The following is a 16,840-nucleotide window of genomic DNA, read 5'->3' on the forward strand; positions in this document are numbered from 1 at the left end:
AAAGACCCCAAAACACACACAAACACGCATAGATGTACAAACGCACTTCCACTGACGCACACACACACACACACACACAAACTAACACACTCACAGACACACACACTCACACTGCCATTAGTGAGAGACCCACAGCAGAGATGACGGAGCGTTTTCAGACGTCAGTGTTTTCTACAGATAAACAAACCTGTTAGTCATTTTGGATTCTGAATGTCTGACTGAATAAAAACTCTGCTTCCTGATAAAGGTCTGCTCCTGCTTTCAAAGCGAGCTTTGCTTCAGTTTGTCAGCAGTGTAACGTGTGTCGCTGTCATTGTGGAGACAACAGTCAATCTGAGGCCTTCAACCAGGAAACAGGAAGCAGCGCCGCTCACACCTTCAGAGCACCAGTGTCTCACTGCCTTCAAACAGGTCCGGTCCAACTCTAAATATACAGCATCTGCTCACACAGACGTCACATGTGATGTTCAAACTGCAGCCAAAGTCTTTTTGCGACCCAACTGTCTTCATTTTGATTCTTTGACAATTCTGCACATGCTTCAGTTTTCTTTGGAAACAGAAGTTTATTGATGTAGTGAGGAATCCTCTTTCATCCTCAGGAATTCAGACGTTTTTGCTTTTGTTGCCTCCGTTTCAGTTGACCCTTGTTCCTGCGAGGACCCTGCTCAGACTTCCCCTGCAGTCAGGGTTGTGCTTCAGGTGTGACGAGTGAAGGTCGGGCTGTGAGAATGAATGGAAGTCAATGCCATGTCCTTATAAGGGCAGCGGTGTTTTGTAGCGTCACGCCTTTGCTCCATCAAATGTGGCGTGGTCGCTCAAGAGCAGGATGTGAGACAGCACTGCTCCACTTCCACTTTTCTGTCTGTGCTGAGAGAGCGCAGAGGACGCCACCTGATGGCAAGCCAGGGTCAGAGCAGTGGGGTGCTGGTAAAATTCCACTCCACAGATAAAGAATGCACGAGTGCCGACAGGCTGCTGTGAAAAGACCTGATAAGATCCTGGGAGTTTTTGGGAATCCACTCATGTGTGGTTAAATGAACAGGAGTGTGGGGGCTTGTTGTGCATTTTGACACGTCTTTGCTGGGGGAGCAGCTGAACCCCACCCATGCTAGCATGAATGAATGATCTGCAACCCCCCCGTCCTTTGAGACAATCCAGCGATCAAACATGTCAGCTTCATTCTGTCAATCAGAAACACATGTTTTAGTCCTGTCACTTCCTGATCGAGAGCGTTGATGCCTGATCGATCGGTGATGAAGGATCAACCTCACAGAGACAGGATTATTGAAAGAAACCAGCAGCTGAAGATCCAAACCACCTGCAGACAACATGAAGATGTTTGATTTTGTTACTAAAAGACAAAGATCCACGAAGGCTAGGGCTGCCACAGTTAGTCGACTAATCGACTTTTAAAAAAGTCAACAACTAATTTAATAGCTGATTAGTCATTACTTCATATTATATAGAGTGTAGTAAAGTTCATATTTAAGCAACACACTACCGTATTTTTCGGACTATAAGTCGCACCGGAGTATAAGTCGCAGGGGCCAAAAAATGCATAATGAAGAAGAAAAAACCATACATAAGTCGCACTGGAGTATAAGTCGCATTTTTTTCAAGTAATTTATTTTACAAACTGGTTGAAAAAAACGATATTACATCATCCTGGAAGGTAAGTTATAACATTTATAAGTGAATAGAAAACAGCCTGAATATGTGTCAACACATATTCACATATTAGCATCATGAAAAAAACGAAAAGGTGTAGCATTTATATAACATAACAGTTTTATTTAACCATAGACTCAAGAACTCATCAACTTTGTATCTTTACTGTAATTAATTGCACGCAATCTCACTCCATATCACTAAATCCGTTAAATTCTTAGTCCTCTGTGTCACTTCTGAATAACTAAAGTAAATAAAGTAATTGCATAGATCACCATAAGAGGGCACTCTAGACTTACGGTCCATATCTCATCATTAAAAATTCGTATATAAGTCGCACTGGAGTATAAGTCGCAGGGACATTCAATCTATGAAAAAAACCGCGACTTATAGTCCGGAAAATACGGTAAATATTTTTGCTAATTTGGCATGTATTAGGAGTCTTAAAGCAATTTTACTACAAATTTTTCAGAAATTTAGGTCAACTTCAGCGCTCTCTCATAGTTCTTTAATGAAATTAACATTTTTTTTTATTAAATTTAACATTTTGCAAATAGCTTTCTTATTTTGAGTAAATCCCTGCAGCAATTAAAGTTAATTCCGTCACCATTTTCAGCAAAAGCTTCAGCATCTTCAGCGACTACTTTCAACAGAGCATTCACACTAGCATTATCACAGGCAATGCAACTTTTCTAGTTGTGTGAATGCTGTGTCATCATTCACACTATAGTGATCCATTTTTCTTCCGTACCTTTTTTTGTCGCTCCGTAGATCTTTAACCGCTTGACCTATTCAGCTCATTCAGCTATTAAACTATTCAACTCTTTTAGGAGATAGCTGCTCGTAAGTTTCAACTTCATACCTGTTCATCTTCTTAAACTATTCAACCAACTGCTGTTTTTTTAATTCCATTGAAAATGGCTTATCAGCTACATAAACCATTCAATTTGAGCTGATAGAGAACTTGAACTTAAGCTGTTCAGCAGACTTTGGGCTCTTGAACTTGTATATTTTTTTTGGTTTTTAAAATATCGCTGTTCAAAGCCGACATGTCATCTTTGAGTCATTTATCAGTTATGAATGAAAAGCAATGCAGATTTAGGGTCAGCTGGAAGCAGCAGCAGAGTGAAGAAGAGTGGAGCAGAGTGGGAGGAAGTGTGTTCAACCTGCTCAAACTCAGCCATTGTGTCCCTCACTGAAACAATTTTGACGTCAAAATGTAAGCATTTTTCCTGGCTTTCAGACGATACAACTTTGAAAATCCTGAGCCATGTAGTTTTCTGTCAGCGGCTCCAAATATCAGCAAAACCTGAAGATTTCCTCCATTAATTTCAATGCATTTTCGGTGGAGAACATTTTTTGAGGTGCTTTGTTTTTAACTTGTGAGTACTTCTGTATATTTAGGCACAAAACCATGAAATTCGCACTAGATTTAGTCCTGCATGTCTAGATTCTGACGGTGTTTTTACTTTTACTTTGAGGAAAACGGTTCAAAAGATATGAACCAAGTGCCAGTCATTTATTTTCAATAAGAGGCAGACGCAGACCTGCGTCTCCCTGTGTGCTCGTTGCCATGACGACCTCTGAACACCCCATCTCTCACACACAAAGATCTCCAGTCTTACTAAAACAGTCCACAGTTGTTTCAAGTGTGTTGAAGGTTTTTTACCACTGAGTGCTGTAAATGTAAGGGTTATTTTAAACTAATGTGGGATTCATTCAAAAATGTAGCAGCTAATATCAGAGCTCTGCTGCTTGTTTTTGAACTTTCTGGGTTTTTTGAGCATTTTTGGCCTTTTAGTTGTTATGCTGTAGTTGTTTTGGCTAAATTAGGCCTTATTTCAGTTTTTTAGGCTTTTTTGAAGTTAAACTTCTATTTCAGCTACATGCTAGCTGTTTTGGCTATTTTAGACTATTTTTCAGTTTTTTGGCTATTTTTGAGTCTAGCTAATATTTTAGCTTTATGTTAACTGTTTTGGCTAATTTAGGCATTTTACCAGCTTTTTAGGCTAATCCGGCAAACAGGTCATATCTTTAGCTTGCTGTTAGCTTCAGCAATTTCAGCTATCAGCTTTGGCTTTTTCAGCTATTAGCTTTAGAGTTTTCAACTATTAGCTTCGGCAATTTCAGCAGTGAGCTTCAGCTTTTTAAACTATCAGCTTCAGCGACTTTAGCTATCTGCTTTAACGTTTTCAGCTACCAATATCAGCATCTTCAGCTATTTGAACGAGCATCATCAGCGACTACTTTCATTTTACAGCATTCACACTAGCATTATCACAGGTAATGCTAAATTTCTAGCTTAAACTTGTTTTAATCCCAGAAACTAAAGGACAGAAGCTGAATGATTCATTAAAAGTTTAATAAACTACTATCTTAATTGTCTTTATTTTTAGTTAGTTTAAAGCTAATGATGGTTAAGATATGTGTTTCAAATCCCCTTTGCACATGACCTGGTTAGTCATCTAATCGGAACAATAATCAGTGATTCGTCGACTAATAGTATAATCGCTTGTGGCAGCACTAGTGAAGGCAGCATGAAGCTCCATACACCTGACCACTCCGGGCCATCCTGAGATCATCTGGGTTCTCATTTACGTGGTTTTCTGTGAGTTTGTAACTGGAACTTGAGTCATTATGAAAGTTGCAACAAAAAGCTGAATCGTGGAAACGTTACTACTATGATCAGAGGCTAGCTGGGCCAAAATTTGGCCTCAAATTCTAAACATCTGTTGATCTATCTTCAAATCCTTCCCAGTGGTCTTTTAGAAATTCACCTCTGAGTTGTGGGCGAGATTGTTGGGTTGGCTGACTTCCTGTCATCCCTTTGTTTACGCTCTCTCCCGCTAGCTTACAGCCGCTCACTCCCCCAACCTAACATTAGTGTAAACCAGAAAGGGCGAGCAATATTGTAGTTATCCAGTTGTACAGTTTAGATCCACACTCCAGCTCAGACGAGGAAAACAAAGACATTCGTGGATCTGTTTGTCTGATAGTGGATTCAACCCAACGAGGCAGATTTTCTATGATACTAATACCATCTTTTTCAAACAGCATTTATTCATCTGCTCCCAATTCATTCTGATACTCCAAAATGTAATTTTTCACATGATATTCTTGATATATGTCTTCCATCATCAGAAAAATGCCACAAGAACGTGTTAAAAACCATTTTATTTTGAAAATGGTGCTTAAAAACATACAGAATTCATTTTTAAAACCCACAGTATTTTTTGCCTTTTTTTCTACGTTTTCCATTAAAAGTTTCATGATCAAAACCATGGGAAAGGTTTGCTTTCTGTCTGTCAGAGATCTGAACTGATTTCACCGCAACTCTCTAAAAAAAAACAAAACGAAACATTTCTTTTGGATAGAGCTGAACCTTTGCCTTTAAACTGATTTTAGCTTCACCACGAGTTCTTTAGAGCCAACGAAACAGGAAGTTGATAAATGCTGACAAGCAGAAAATGGAGAGAAATGGGCGGGGCTTCTTGAAAGTTCACTCCCAAAAGAGTAAACGATTAAACAGAAACCATCTGCAGAAAAATGCTCTGATAAACAGTGAAAGATTCCTGCTGCTGACCTCCATGTGGCTTCATGAAAGTTTCTTCTGGATAGAGGAAGATCCTGTATGGCAAAGTCCCGCCATTCTCTGGTGAATGTCACAACGGTTTATGGGTTAATTATGCTGAACTGTAGACTTTATTAGAGGCTTTGAGGGACTTTGGATCAACAAACACGGAAGGATTTAACTAAAAAAACAAACTAGCTGCATAGTTTTATTGTGAGAATATAACTTCTTTTTCAAACGTCCTCAAGCAAAATTCCTTTTTAAGAAAAGATTTTGCACTGAAACAAACATTTTTTTCTTGTTAAAGGTAGAGAAAAGTAGACGGATCAATCAGCTTTTATTTTGTAATTTGGTTTATTAGATTACCCCTTTAACACCAGAGCTCCAGTGTTTGTTCTTTGATTTAATTCAGTTTTTCAACCGTTAACATGACAATTCCAGATCTGCTGGAATTATGGTGTTAAGGGTTGAAATGCTACAGAATGTTAAAGATTTTGTGTTTAAGCGTCACAGTCTCTGGTGTTAAAGAGGTAAGGGACGGCAAAAAAAGGCGCAACAAAAGAAAAACACTAATCCCCCCTGAGCGTTAAATGTTTTTATGTGTTTAGTGTTTAGTAAAAAAAAATCACGTAAGTAAGTGAACCTTTAGGGTAATAACTTTTTGACTCTTCTTTACCAGCGATAACCTCCACCAATCGTTACCAGTACAATAATCTGGAGGAGTTTGGGACTATTCCTCTATACCACACGTGTCAAAGTCAAGGCCCGGGGGCCGGATCCGGCCCTCCAGGTAATTCTATCCGGCCCTCCAGATCATTTTATTGTTATTAATGACCCGATGTTATCTTGTACTCATTTCTAACTTGTATAATTTTGACAAAACATATTTTTATGGAGAATAAAATATTGAAAGTTTTTTAAGTAGATTTATTCTGGAATAATGTTCCTGCATTTTTATTATTCATCATTGTGTTAAAAAGTTACGGTTTTAAAACTAGCCTTCTGCTAGATTTTTTGGACTATTTTGGCATTTACTAAGATCTTTTAGGCTGTTTTGGAGTTTATTTAATATTTCAGCTACATGCTAGCTGCTTTGACTAATTTAGGCTTTTTTCATTTTTTAGGATATTTTGAAGTTAAGCTATTTTTCAGCTATGTGCTAGCTGTTTTGGCTAATTAAGGATTTTTGCAGTTTTTTTAGGCTAATTTGGCATTTAGCTAATATTTTAGCTGCTATCAGCTTCACCATTTTCAGCTTCAGTGTTTTTAGCTATCAGTTTCAGCATCATCAGCAGCCGAATTCAGCTTACAGCCTTCACACAAGCATTTAGCGCAGGTAATGCTATATATCTAGTTTATAGTTGTGTTAAAAAGTTACATTTTTAAAGTTTTAAAAACGTAGTCTTGGAGTGTTCATTAAATGTTGATCCTGTTCGGCCCGTGACCTCAGGTCAGGTGTGTTCTGGATTTTGGCTGCTTGTAGAACTGAGTTTGACACCCCTGATCTATACAAACCTGGTTAAAATTAGCAATATTATGGGATGTTTGGTGTGAATTGCTCTCTTGAGCTACAGCATCTCAGGTTGAGATCAAGACATTTTCCTCAGTTTAAGCCATTCTGCCATTGACTTCCTTCTATGCTTTGGTTCATTGAGGGAAAAACTCCTTTCAATGGCAGCGGTTTCTTCCCATCAACTCCATTCCTGTTTAATGTTTTTCCCATTGTAGATGTGATCATGTGCCAGACATTCCTGTGAGTGTTCAGCGGACAATTAAGGATTCCTCTTCACCTCACTGAGCGTTCTCTGCTGTTCCTCTGCAGTTCCTCTTACCGAGTGACCCCGCCCGGGGAGAGCAGAAGCAGATCTATTCTTTCTCCATGTGTCGTTTGCGTCTAACAGTGGACACATGGACATTAAATGTCGTTAGAGAAGCTTTTATAACTTTTTCCAGCTTCATGTAGGTCTAAATGAGCTATGGTTCACATCAGACAACTCTTCTTTAGAACAGAAAAACCGATACATCCTGTGTCATTGCAGTGAGAGAATTCCAGGTCGTCTTACACCCGGCTTGAATGAACTCCTGGACATGAATCTCGGGTTCACTTACTTTTGTTCCTGGCACTGATTTTTTTTGGTATTTTTTATGTTTTGTTCAATAAACCCATGAAAACACAAAATGTTTGTGTTGTATCACTGTGTCTCTGTTGTTGTACATCAGATAAACCTGTTTTCTGCTCAATTTATGAGAAATGAGTCCAATGTGTTCACTGACATGGTGGGGAATGGACCTTCTCCGTCATAAACTCGGCTTGGTTCTCAGAAGCCCTTCCATAAAACGTTTCATTTCAGGTGTTCCTCCAACGTTTGGACCCCTTCAGACAGCCGCACCCCCACCCCCCCTCAGGCTGTCTGCAGCAACATCTCTGCTGTGGAACAGGAAACACAAATATATTTCATCCATCCTCTTCCAGGTGCTGCACAGCTGAAAATATGCCTCGTCTTGTCATGAGATTCCTTTGGAGTTTGTCTCTTGAAGTGTGGTGGGGGCTCCTTCAGGGAAACAGGGAGTCATCTGCAGGAAAACATTTCAAACGTACAATTTCTATAATCCTACAGGTGTGTCTGTGACATAAGAAGTGAATCTTAAACTGTTGTTCAAGCTGCTTCCTTTAAAAAGAGAACTCTTGTTTTTATGTTTCTTCAGCAGAAAATAGCAGAATCCATAAGGCTGTAATTTACTTCTGATAAAAACCATCAGAACTATACTTTGGGTTTCATGTGACCATGGGTTTTATGTTGGCCACATGTAACATGTTGTAGACGCACACTGATGCATTGTTCCCACGGATTATAAGTGCATCCAAGGCTGCATGTTGTTTATTACACACAGGGGTGCCAAAAGGGGGGGTATAGGTGGCTAATTCTAGGGGCCCAGACTGAGGGGTGGGGTGGGGGGCACAGAGACCCCTAATGCAAAGTTGCCACTGTGTTAGGGGCCCCATAAAAATTATATTCATGGGGCCCAAAATACCTAGCGCCCAGAACCTTTAAGTGTCTTACTTTTAACCTGTTCAATTTTGTTTTCCTTTGTTGGTTTTCACTATTTTGTAAATTACTTCATAAGATAGTCTCAAACATGTTTTTGTTTTGTTTAAGAACACGTTTGAACAAGTTTTTATCACATACAGACAGCATGTTCCAGTTTGTCAGATTATTAAATTGTCAATAAAGATTTATTTATTGTAATGTTTACTTATACTGTAGGAAATGACAGACTGTAAGGAACTTAGAACAATAAACTGTACATCAATGGAGGAAGTAGCGAGTAAATAATGTCTGATTAGGGCAAATAACTCTTATTTCTAAATTTAGTTTTATCACTACGATACTTTGTTAATTCGGTCAGGAAATTCATCAAATACAAATAAGAAGATCACATTTCCATAATCAGTGAAACCAAATATTTTTATTCTTCTCAGACTCTACTTCCGGGTTCCTCCTGATGGGAAATCTGACACCACAGCTCCATCTAGCGGCGAATGTCGGAACTGTTTTTGTTTTCCCCAACATGGCCGCTCCCGCGCGAGCAAGAAAAGCCCGCTGACCATGAAGGAAATCAGGTAGATTTGTGTCCCTGAAGGAGTCGATCTGTTTAAAAACAGATGATGATCAGGTGTTTGTGTTTCAGCTCCGCCGCGGACCGGAAGGAGTTCTCTCAGCTCCTTCTCCAGGTGGAGAAGATCTCTGCGGGGAGAAGCTTCGGGGATGTCGAGGTTCTCCTCAACAAACTGAAGATGTTCCGAGTCACCGCGGAGGAGCTGGAGAGCACCGGGCTGGAGACGGTTCTGCTCGGGCTGCTGAGGAGCAGCGAGGATCTGAGCCTCAGGGAGAAGCTCCGGGGCTTGTTGACGAGGTGGAGGAGGCGCAGCAGCAAAGGAGGAGGATGGGTGAAGGGTCAGCTGAGCAGCACAGGTTCTCCTCCAGGCTCTGGGGAGGCCGGGTCACCAGCAGATCCAGAAAAAACAGAGTTGGAAGCTTCCCAGGAAGAACCAGAGAGGAGACCTGAATCCCTAGACCCTGCTAGAACCAAATGTGTCCAGCTTCTCCTCACAGCCCTCCTCCCTGATCTCCCTGATCAGGACCGGGCCAGAGAGCTGGCTGGAGCCATAGAGGAGCACATCCATCAGCTCCACAAATCCAACCAGCTCAGGTACAAGAACTGTGTGAGGAGCAAGGTGGCAAACCTGAGGAACCCCAAGAACCCTCACCTCCGCCGTGGCCTCCTGAGTGGCTCCCTGCTCCCCAACACCTTCGCCTGCATGTCAGCGGAGGAGATGGCCGGCCCAGAGCTGCGGAGCCTGCGGCAGGAGATCTGCAAGCGGGGCGTGAGCGAGAGGCAGCTCCCCCAGCCGGCGGAGGGGACTCCCACGCAGAAGATCCGGTGCCGGAGGTGCGGGGGGTCCGACTGCAGGGTGACCCAGGTGTCTAGGGGGGCGCTCTTCCTGCCTGCGTGGGTGAGGCGGGGGGGCCCTGACGAGGACGCCATGACGTTTGTGACCTGCAGCGTCTGCGGGCAGCAGTGGTACCACAGCAGCTGGAACTGCCTGTAGCTCCAGAGGTCAAAAGCAGTAACTGACAGGAGTCTCCAGCATGTTCTCCTGCTCCTCTGACTGTCAATGAGGCTAAAATCAGCTTTTATTTTGAAATGAGGAAGCTTTTTTCTGGTTCTTTGGTTGAAACATCTTGAGCTTAAACTTCAAATGTTCTCATCGATCCTTGAGCGTTCTCCGTTCTGAGGTAAAAGTGTGAAAGCAAACGACCACATCATGGGAAACTGAGGAGACATGTGACCGCAGAGGATCATGGTCATGTGAGTCCTCCCCCTCCTCCTGAGGTGATGACTCCACATCACTGTGAAATCGCATGGAAGGAATCTGAAGAATTTCAAAGAAAACATGTTCTGTCTGAACCAAAAAGGAGAGCAGAACCAGAACAGACGTCTGTGCACCGTCAACAAGAGAATTTTCTCCTCGTTGTTTCTCCTCGAACTCTGTGAAGAGTTGAAAAATGTTCCCTAGAAAAACATCAAAATAAATTCAGACGATCAGAATGATGGCATCTGTCCAATCAATTATTCTTCTCATCCAAATGACAGTCTGTCCTGACACATGTCCTCTCCGTCTTGTGACCCCAAACAGAGTTATAAATGTTCTGTGTGCATTTTTATAAACTTGAAGATCAAAATCAGACCCACACACTGAGAATAAATGTATTTATGACAAATGTTGCCTATTTTTCTCTACGTTTGAATCTAAAACATTAACTCACTTTAATTTGGTGGGTAAACAATAGTAAAAAACTAAGAGTTTGATCATCAAAATTTAGAGTTTTTTTAAATTAACTTTTTAAAATCAATATTTATCTACTTGTTTATAAAAATGATTCATTCATTTAATTTACAAAACTGTCATATCATACTAAGTCATCTTTATATTTAATGGAAAATTCTGCCTTTCTTTTTCCCTGAGATAGTTAAAGAATTAGAATCTTATTGACTCAGTATTTCTAATAAACAAAAAGCCATAAGTATAAATGAAAGTTTTCTGTCTGAACATTTTTAATTTATTGTAATGAGTGTTTTGTAACGTATATGTCGTCCTCTGGAATTCTCAATATTATTGTTCTACATGTAGTACTACTTGGACAATAAAGTTTTTAAAAAAATCAGATTGTCATGTGACCGTAAGCGGAGGAGCCGCGAGGAGGAGGAGGAGGAGGAGGAGGAGGAGGAGGAGGAGGAGGACTCACCGAGGGGAGACTCACCGAGCGAGGTGGCCTCCGCGGCGGGACTAACGTGAGGGTTTCTGGCCGTTACACGTCACCGCCAGACTTCGGGACAAGCCACGTTAATGACAGGTACAAAGATGGAGGCGAAGGCGGAACTTTGAAGGTTCGGTTCGGTTTTGTTGAAGTTCTTTTTACGCAAACGGTGAAGCGGGAAACTTGTAGCTCACAGTACGCCCATTATCGGACAGGACCGAAAACCCGACTTTTCCTCCTTTTATTTGAGCGTAAATCGTCTTCTTTTGACGTAAAGTTCAGATTTTGTTGCGTCTGTTAAATCTTTGTTATATATCAGGAGAATTTGTTGAAAAACGCTCGTTCAGGAGGTTCCTGATAATTAATTATCTATTTTATGGTGGCAGTTAAGCTTTATGCCTATTTAAAATGATTAAGATAGTAAAAGCCGTGCAAAGGAGAGTTTCTGTGAGGCATAAGCGTCAAACGTTCCCCATAAGTTCTTGAGTTAACTTAAGTTATGGAACTAAATAGTTATCAGTTAAGCTTTATTAAAAAGAACAAATCATCTTTATCATTTACATGCATACTATGGTTTCTTTGGTGTTATCTTTTTTAGTTTTTATTTCAAATAATTGTATCAACATTAGGTAAATTATCATTGAAAGCAGTTTTAGCTGTTTCTATTGCAGTTTTTAAATCTGTTTCTTTGGCTCGTTTACTATTTAGGATCTGCAGGGCTTTTACATTGATTTTCTTCTCTTTTTTGCCTGTTCTTGATGTTTTCATCTTGAAAGTTTCATCAGTGATCGTCTGCATTCATTCATTTTCATATAAAAATCCTCATCTTTGCTGTGGTTTGGCCCCTGATAAACTACAGACTTTGCCCACGTGCAGCAGCTGTAGAAACCACATCCACTCGTGTGGTTTGTTCTTGTGAACTTTTCAGGTTTTTCAGAATAAAGTCAGAGCTTTCTCTGCAGAGGGGAGCACATGACGGCGTGTGTGACTGCACGCCGTCTGCGCAGTCATTCATTCCTGCCTCTGTTCTGCTCTGAACTCCAGAGGAAAATCTGCAGAGCAGCTCTGAAACAAAGACGGCGTTGATCTGGTTCTCTGCTGAGCTTTTCTGCTGCGTGTTCATGTGACACGTCAGCCGCATGACACCTCCAGTCAGAAACCAGCTTTCTGCTGAGACGCCTTCAAAGTGCTCCACATGAAGCTTTTATTTACAGCTGCAGAGACTTTTTACTTTCTATTTGCTGCAAACCAATATTTGTATTCACAAAGCTCCACTTCATAACTGAGATTGACTCAAAGTTCTTCTCAAAAAGCAAAACGCCACACAGAACCTCATCAACGACATTTTATTCCATCTCTGTCCCAATTGGTCCAAAAATCCAGATTCTTTACTGGCCTCAATAGCAGCAGATTACGTGGAAGGGCTTTTGGGTTTGACAGTAAGGAGAAAAACTAAATGGAGGGAACCTGCAGCAGAACCAGGGTCATGTCGGGTCGAGAAAGAGCCAAAAAAAAATTCATACCTGGGAGCTCAATCTCACCTGGTTAAAATGAGTCTTATTGCATTCAAAGCCTTTATAATGTGAAAAAATAGTTTTGCTGTTGTTTAAATACACTTAAGTAAATAAAAACTGAAATATGAGAAAAAAAAAGCTTGTTTAAATAAACTTGTAAAAAAATCATTTAAATACCCAAATTATATCATGAAAATGTTTAAATAAATTTAAAGAAGTCTTGAACCAGACAGGAATAAAGTAAATGATCTCTGACAGTATGCAATAAACACCCTCCAACAGACACAACATTAAAGGAAATGCAACAAAGCCAAGAATATGAGAGAGGAAAGCTGCAACAGCAGGTAAAAATAAACTTCACTTAAAGTTTCTACACTATAAAAGTCAAAAGGTTTTGGTTTCTGTTTAAAACGTCTCTCTATAAACTTAAATTCTGCTCCACACAGATTATCGTTTTCTCAAGACATCAATAAAATGTTTTAGTCACGTTAGAACAATCAGATGATGTAGAATTTTGGATTTTTTTCTTCTTGTTCGACCTGTAAAACACTGCACCTCCACAGGCTCCACATGGTGAAACTTTGTATGGTTTCCTCAATGTGCTGCAGTTTGAGGATGAAAGCGGGTCATGTGATGGGACAGTTCATGGTGATCAGCAGTTTTTCCTATCTGAAGTCATGTGGGCGGGGGCAGAGGCCACATTTATCAACCAGGGAGGAAGGACCGCCTGCAGAGCGAGTCCAAAGCCGGGATCTGTAAATCTCTGTTATGGAGTGTCAGCTCCAGAACAAAAACTTCAACTCTAGTTCAAAGTTTTTGTTTCCTAAGTGAAGAATTTCCTTTTTTGTCTTAATTCACAGGCCGTCACTTTAAAAATAAGTTTTGTTTTTTTTTAATCACGGTCTGTTAGGAATTTATCTGCAAAATCCACCATACTTTTTCAGATTAAATGATTTAATAATCATTTAAATGATCAGTTTAATGATTGTAAAGTTTAAAGTGGAACAGAAATCAGAACAAAAATCATTTCAATATCAGCTTACTGCAGACATGAGTTTGGATTTAATGACAATCATTAGATTTCCAGAAAGTCTTCTTTTTGATGCCTGACTTGTTAAACTCATTTAGCACAAATATATTCATAAAGCTGCTGAGCCCAACCTGAAGTCTGAGTCTCTTCCTGAGGATGAAGATGATGGTTTTGATTCCTCTGTTCCATTCTGATGCTAAAGAGTCACAAAAGAATTAAACCTGTGGAGAACTTTCAGACATTTACTCCTGTTTGCTGGTTGCTCTGAGGTCTTTGTTAACTGCTGCCACGATTAGTTGACTAATCGACGACTAATCAACTGTTATAAAAGTCGATGACTAATTTAATAATCGATGAGTCGTTACTTTATATTATGGAGTCAGAATGTTGTTAAGTTGAAAGTAATAATGACATTCTGTGAGCTTTTTGGACTATTATGACATTTATTTAGGTTTTTTAGGCTTTTTTTGGAGTTTAGCCAATTTTCCTGCTACATGCTAGCTGTTTTGGCTAACTTGGGCTTTTTTCGGCCAATCTGGCATTTAGCTAATATTTGATCTCACTGTCAGCTTCAGCGTTTTCAGCTTTCAATTTCAGCATCTTCAGCTGCCAAATTCAGTTTACAACATTAACATTAGCATTATCAAAGGTTATGCTATATGTCTAGTTTTTAGCTAGTTTAAAGATGGTTTAGATGTGTGTTTTACATCCACTTTCTGCATGACCTGATTAGTCGACTAATCGGAAAAACAATCAGTGATTCAGCTTTAATGTCAACTGTGTGCAGTTTAAATACAGTTTTGTCAGGCAACAAGGTCACTGACACCAATACAATGATGAAAAGTTTAGCCTTTTCATTTTTGATTTAAAAACCCAGCACTGCTTCCTTGTGTTTGTGCATCCCGTCGCTTTTTCTCCTTCAGTGAAGCTTCGGAGCTCCTCTCTAAACCAGACGAATCCTCCGTGCTCCTCTTTCTCACCTCATGCGGTTCCTCCTCAGGTGAGGCCGGCCGCTCTATTCTCTGCGTCTCTGGACCCGTGCGGCCTCTCTGGACCCGTGCGGTCTCTCTGGACCCTTGCGGTCTCTCAGCATGTCTAAGTCGACTCTCCTGAAGGTGATCCTCCTGGGGGACGGCGGCGTGGGCAAGTCCTCCCTCATGAACCGCTACGTCACCAACAAGTTCGACTCGCACCTCTTCCACACCATCGGCGTGGAGTTCCTCAACAAGGAGCTGGAGGTGGATGGGAAGCGCGTCACCCTGCAGATCTGGGACACAGCGGGCCAGGAGCGCTTCCGCAGCCTCCGCACGCCATTCTACCGCGGCTCCGACTGCTGCCTCCTCACCTTCAGCCTGGACGACGGACAGAGCTTCAGCAACCTGGCTAACTGGAAGAAGGAGTTCAGCTTCTACGCTGACGTGAAGGACCCGGACGGTTTCCCCTTTGTGGTTCTGGGCAACAAACTGGACGTCCCGGAGCGCCAGGTGTCTGGTGAGGACGCGAGGCAGTGGTGCAGAGAGAACGGTGGACACCCTTACTTTGAGACGAGCGCCAAAGATGCTACGAATGTAGCGTCAGCCTTTGAGGAGGCCGTGCGACGCGTTCTGGCGTCCGACGACAGAGATGATCACGTGATTCACACCAACACGGTGCATTTGCAGAGGAAGACGGCGAGCTCGCCCAGCTGCTGCTGAGGGCTGAAGATGCACCTGCAGGCGCCACGGGACGTTTGAAGGTGTGAGCGATGTGAGCGAGATCCAGGCTGGTGTTTTCAGCGATTCCTCATATTTCTACAGACACATTTTTATTTTAAACGTGCCAAACTATGAGGAATACTTTTTCAAAATGGATTTAGATTTTTGAATTTGTGGATATTTTTATGGACGTTGGAAATCTTCCTTGTTTTTTTTTCAACTTTAAGGAAAGCCAAAAGTTTTATTTTGAAAAATGGGACAATTTCCTGTTTCCACCTTCTACCCTTTCTTGGAATGGAGAGCATTTAAGTTGAGATCATTTGGTGTTTTTTTTTCCCTTCCTAGTTGCTCTCATGCTTTTTTTCTTTGTCTTTAAATCTATGTTTGCTTTCATTTTTGTGTCTTTTGTTTTAATGTTTTTTACCTCTCAGAAGTTATTTTTTGTAGTATACTTGTATTTATTTTTCCAGACTTTCTGTTGTTTCTGTCTCAGATGGTTTTCAGGAGGTCAGAGTTTGTCAGCTGCTGAAGAAACAGATTTTAGCTTACAGAAAACGTAAAGAAATTCCCACAATTGGACTTTCTAAATGCTGTCTTTGTCCTTTTTTTGGTGCTGCCATCCTATTTCTTTCTTTAAATTTATTATTACTATTATTATTGTTTAGCCTTTTCTTTGTCAGCTTTGCTCTAAATCAAACGACTTTAACAGTCAAGTGATTATTTGCATCTTTGATCAAACTGACTAAAACTTGTTTTTTTTGTTGTAGTTTTATTTTTGTCCACAAGATGGTTCAGAGTTCATGAACAAAAGAATCACTGAAAACATTTCAGTGCTCAAATTCAGAGGTTTCCTTAAGTGACCACACCAGTTATAAAACTTTATTTATAGTTTTTGTATTTTTTAAAACACAGGCTCAGTTTAAATCTTCTAGGAAAACGATTATTTTAGGAAATAACTTGTAATGTTTGAAAATGTAAAAAGTCTTGAATTAATGATTAAAGGCTCAGTCATATTTGAATTTTTCCTTTTTTTTTAAAGGTCAGTTTCATCAATTTATAAAGAAAATGTGCTGAGTGATTTACTTTATTTTAAATTATTGAGCATAATGTTAAATGAATTGGGAAAACGGAAAAAATTGTGTTTGGTGCCAAAAAGTTAATGTTTTCTCCTGGACGTCTGTGTTGATTCGTTAAAACATGTTGTAGCTGCTGAATATATTTAATTCTAGAACAAAATCATTAAAACTAAAATGTCTCCGGTTGATGAGAATGTCTGACGGTTCTATTTCCAGCAAGACATTTTCTGATTTTATTTTTTTAGCCGTGAGTTCCACATCAGCTCGTGACTTCCCGATAACGTGACGTTTCTTGAGCTTTATTTTTGTGATGTTGGGACGACAGGAAGGCTCATCTGACCGAGGACATTCCAGACCACCGTTGGTGTTACGCTTTGATGTTTTTCTGCCCAAAGGACCAGTACACGAAGTGCTCTTTCAAAATAAAAGCGATGAGCATTTTTCTGACTAATGGAAACCAAACTG

At 40.5% G+C, this 16,840-nt stretch overlaps 3 protein-coding genes across 5 annotated transcripts in view; all 3 read left to right on the top strand.

The window, feature by feature from the left end:
* LOC112160147 (neural cell adhesion molecule 2) overlaps positions 1-16,840 on the top strand; it is a 615,672-nt gene that overhangs the window by 415,995 nt on the left and 182,837 nt on the right. The gene's annotated exons all lie outside the window — the stretch shown is intronic.
* LOC112160155 (transcription elongation factor A N-terminal and central domain-containing protein) lies at positions 5,180-10,524 on the top strand. Its single transcript, XM_024294548.2, has 4 exons — positions 5,180-5,323; positions 5,919-6,029; positions 8,721-8,861; positions 8,930-10,524. Exons 3-4 carry the CDS (start codon positions 8,848-8,850, stop codon positions 9,849-9,851), a joined length of 936 nt encoding a protein of 311 aa, XP_024150316.1. The 5' UTR covers positions 5,180-5,323; positions 5,919-6,029; positions 8,721-8,847; the 3' UTR covers positions 9,852-10,524.
* Positions 11,009-16,318, top strand: LOC112160161 (ras-related protein Rab-9A). Its single transcript, XM_024294553.2, has 2 exons — positions 11,009-11,157; positions 14,606-16,318. Exon 2 carries the CDS (start codon positions 14,697-14,699, stop codon positions 15,297-15,299), a length of 603 nt encoding a protein of 200 aa, XP_024150321.1. The 5' UTR covers positions 11,009-11,157; positions 14,606-14,696; the 3' UTR covers positions 15,300-16,318.

This window comes from Oryzias melastigma, linkage group LG2, assembly GCF_002922805.2.
Source record: "Oryzias melastigma strain HK-1 linkage group LG2, ASM292280v2, whole genome shotgun sequence".
Classification (NCBI taxonomy): Eukaryota; Metazoa; Chordata; class Actinopteri; order Beloniformes; family Adrianichthyidae; genus Oryzias; species Oryzias melastigma.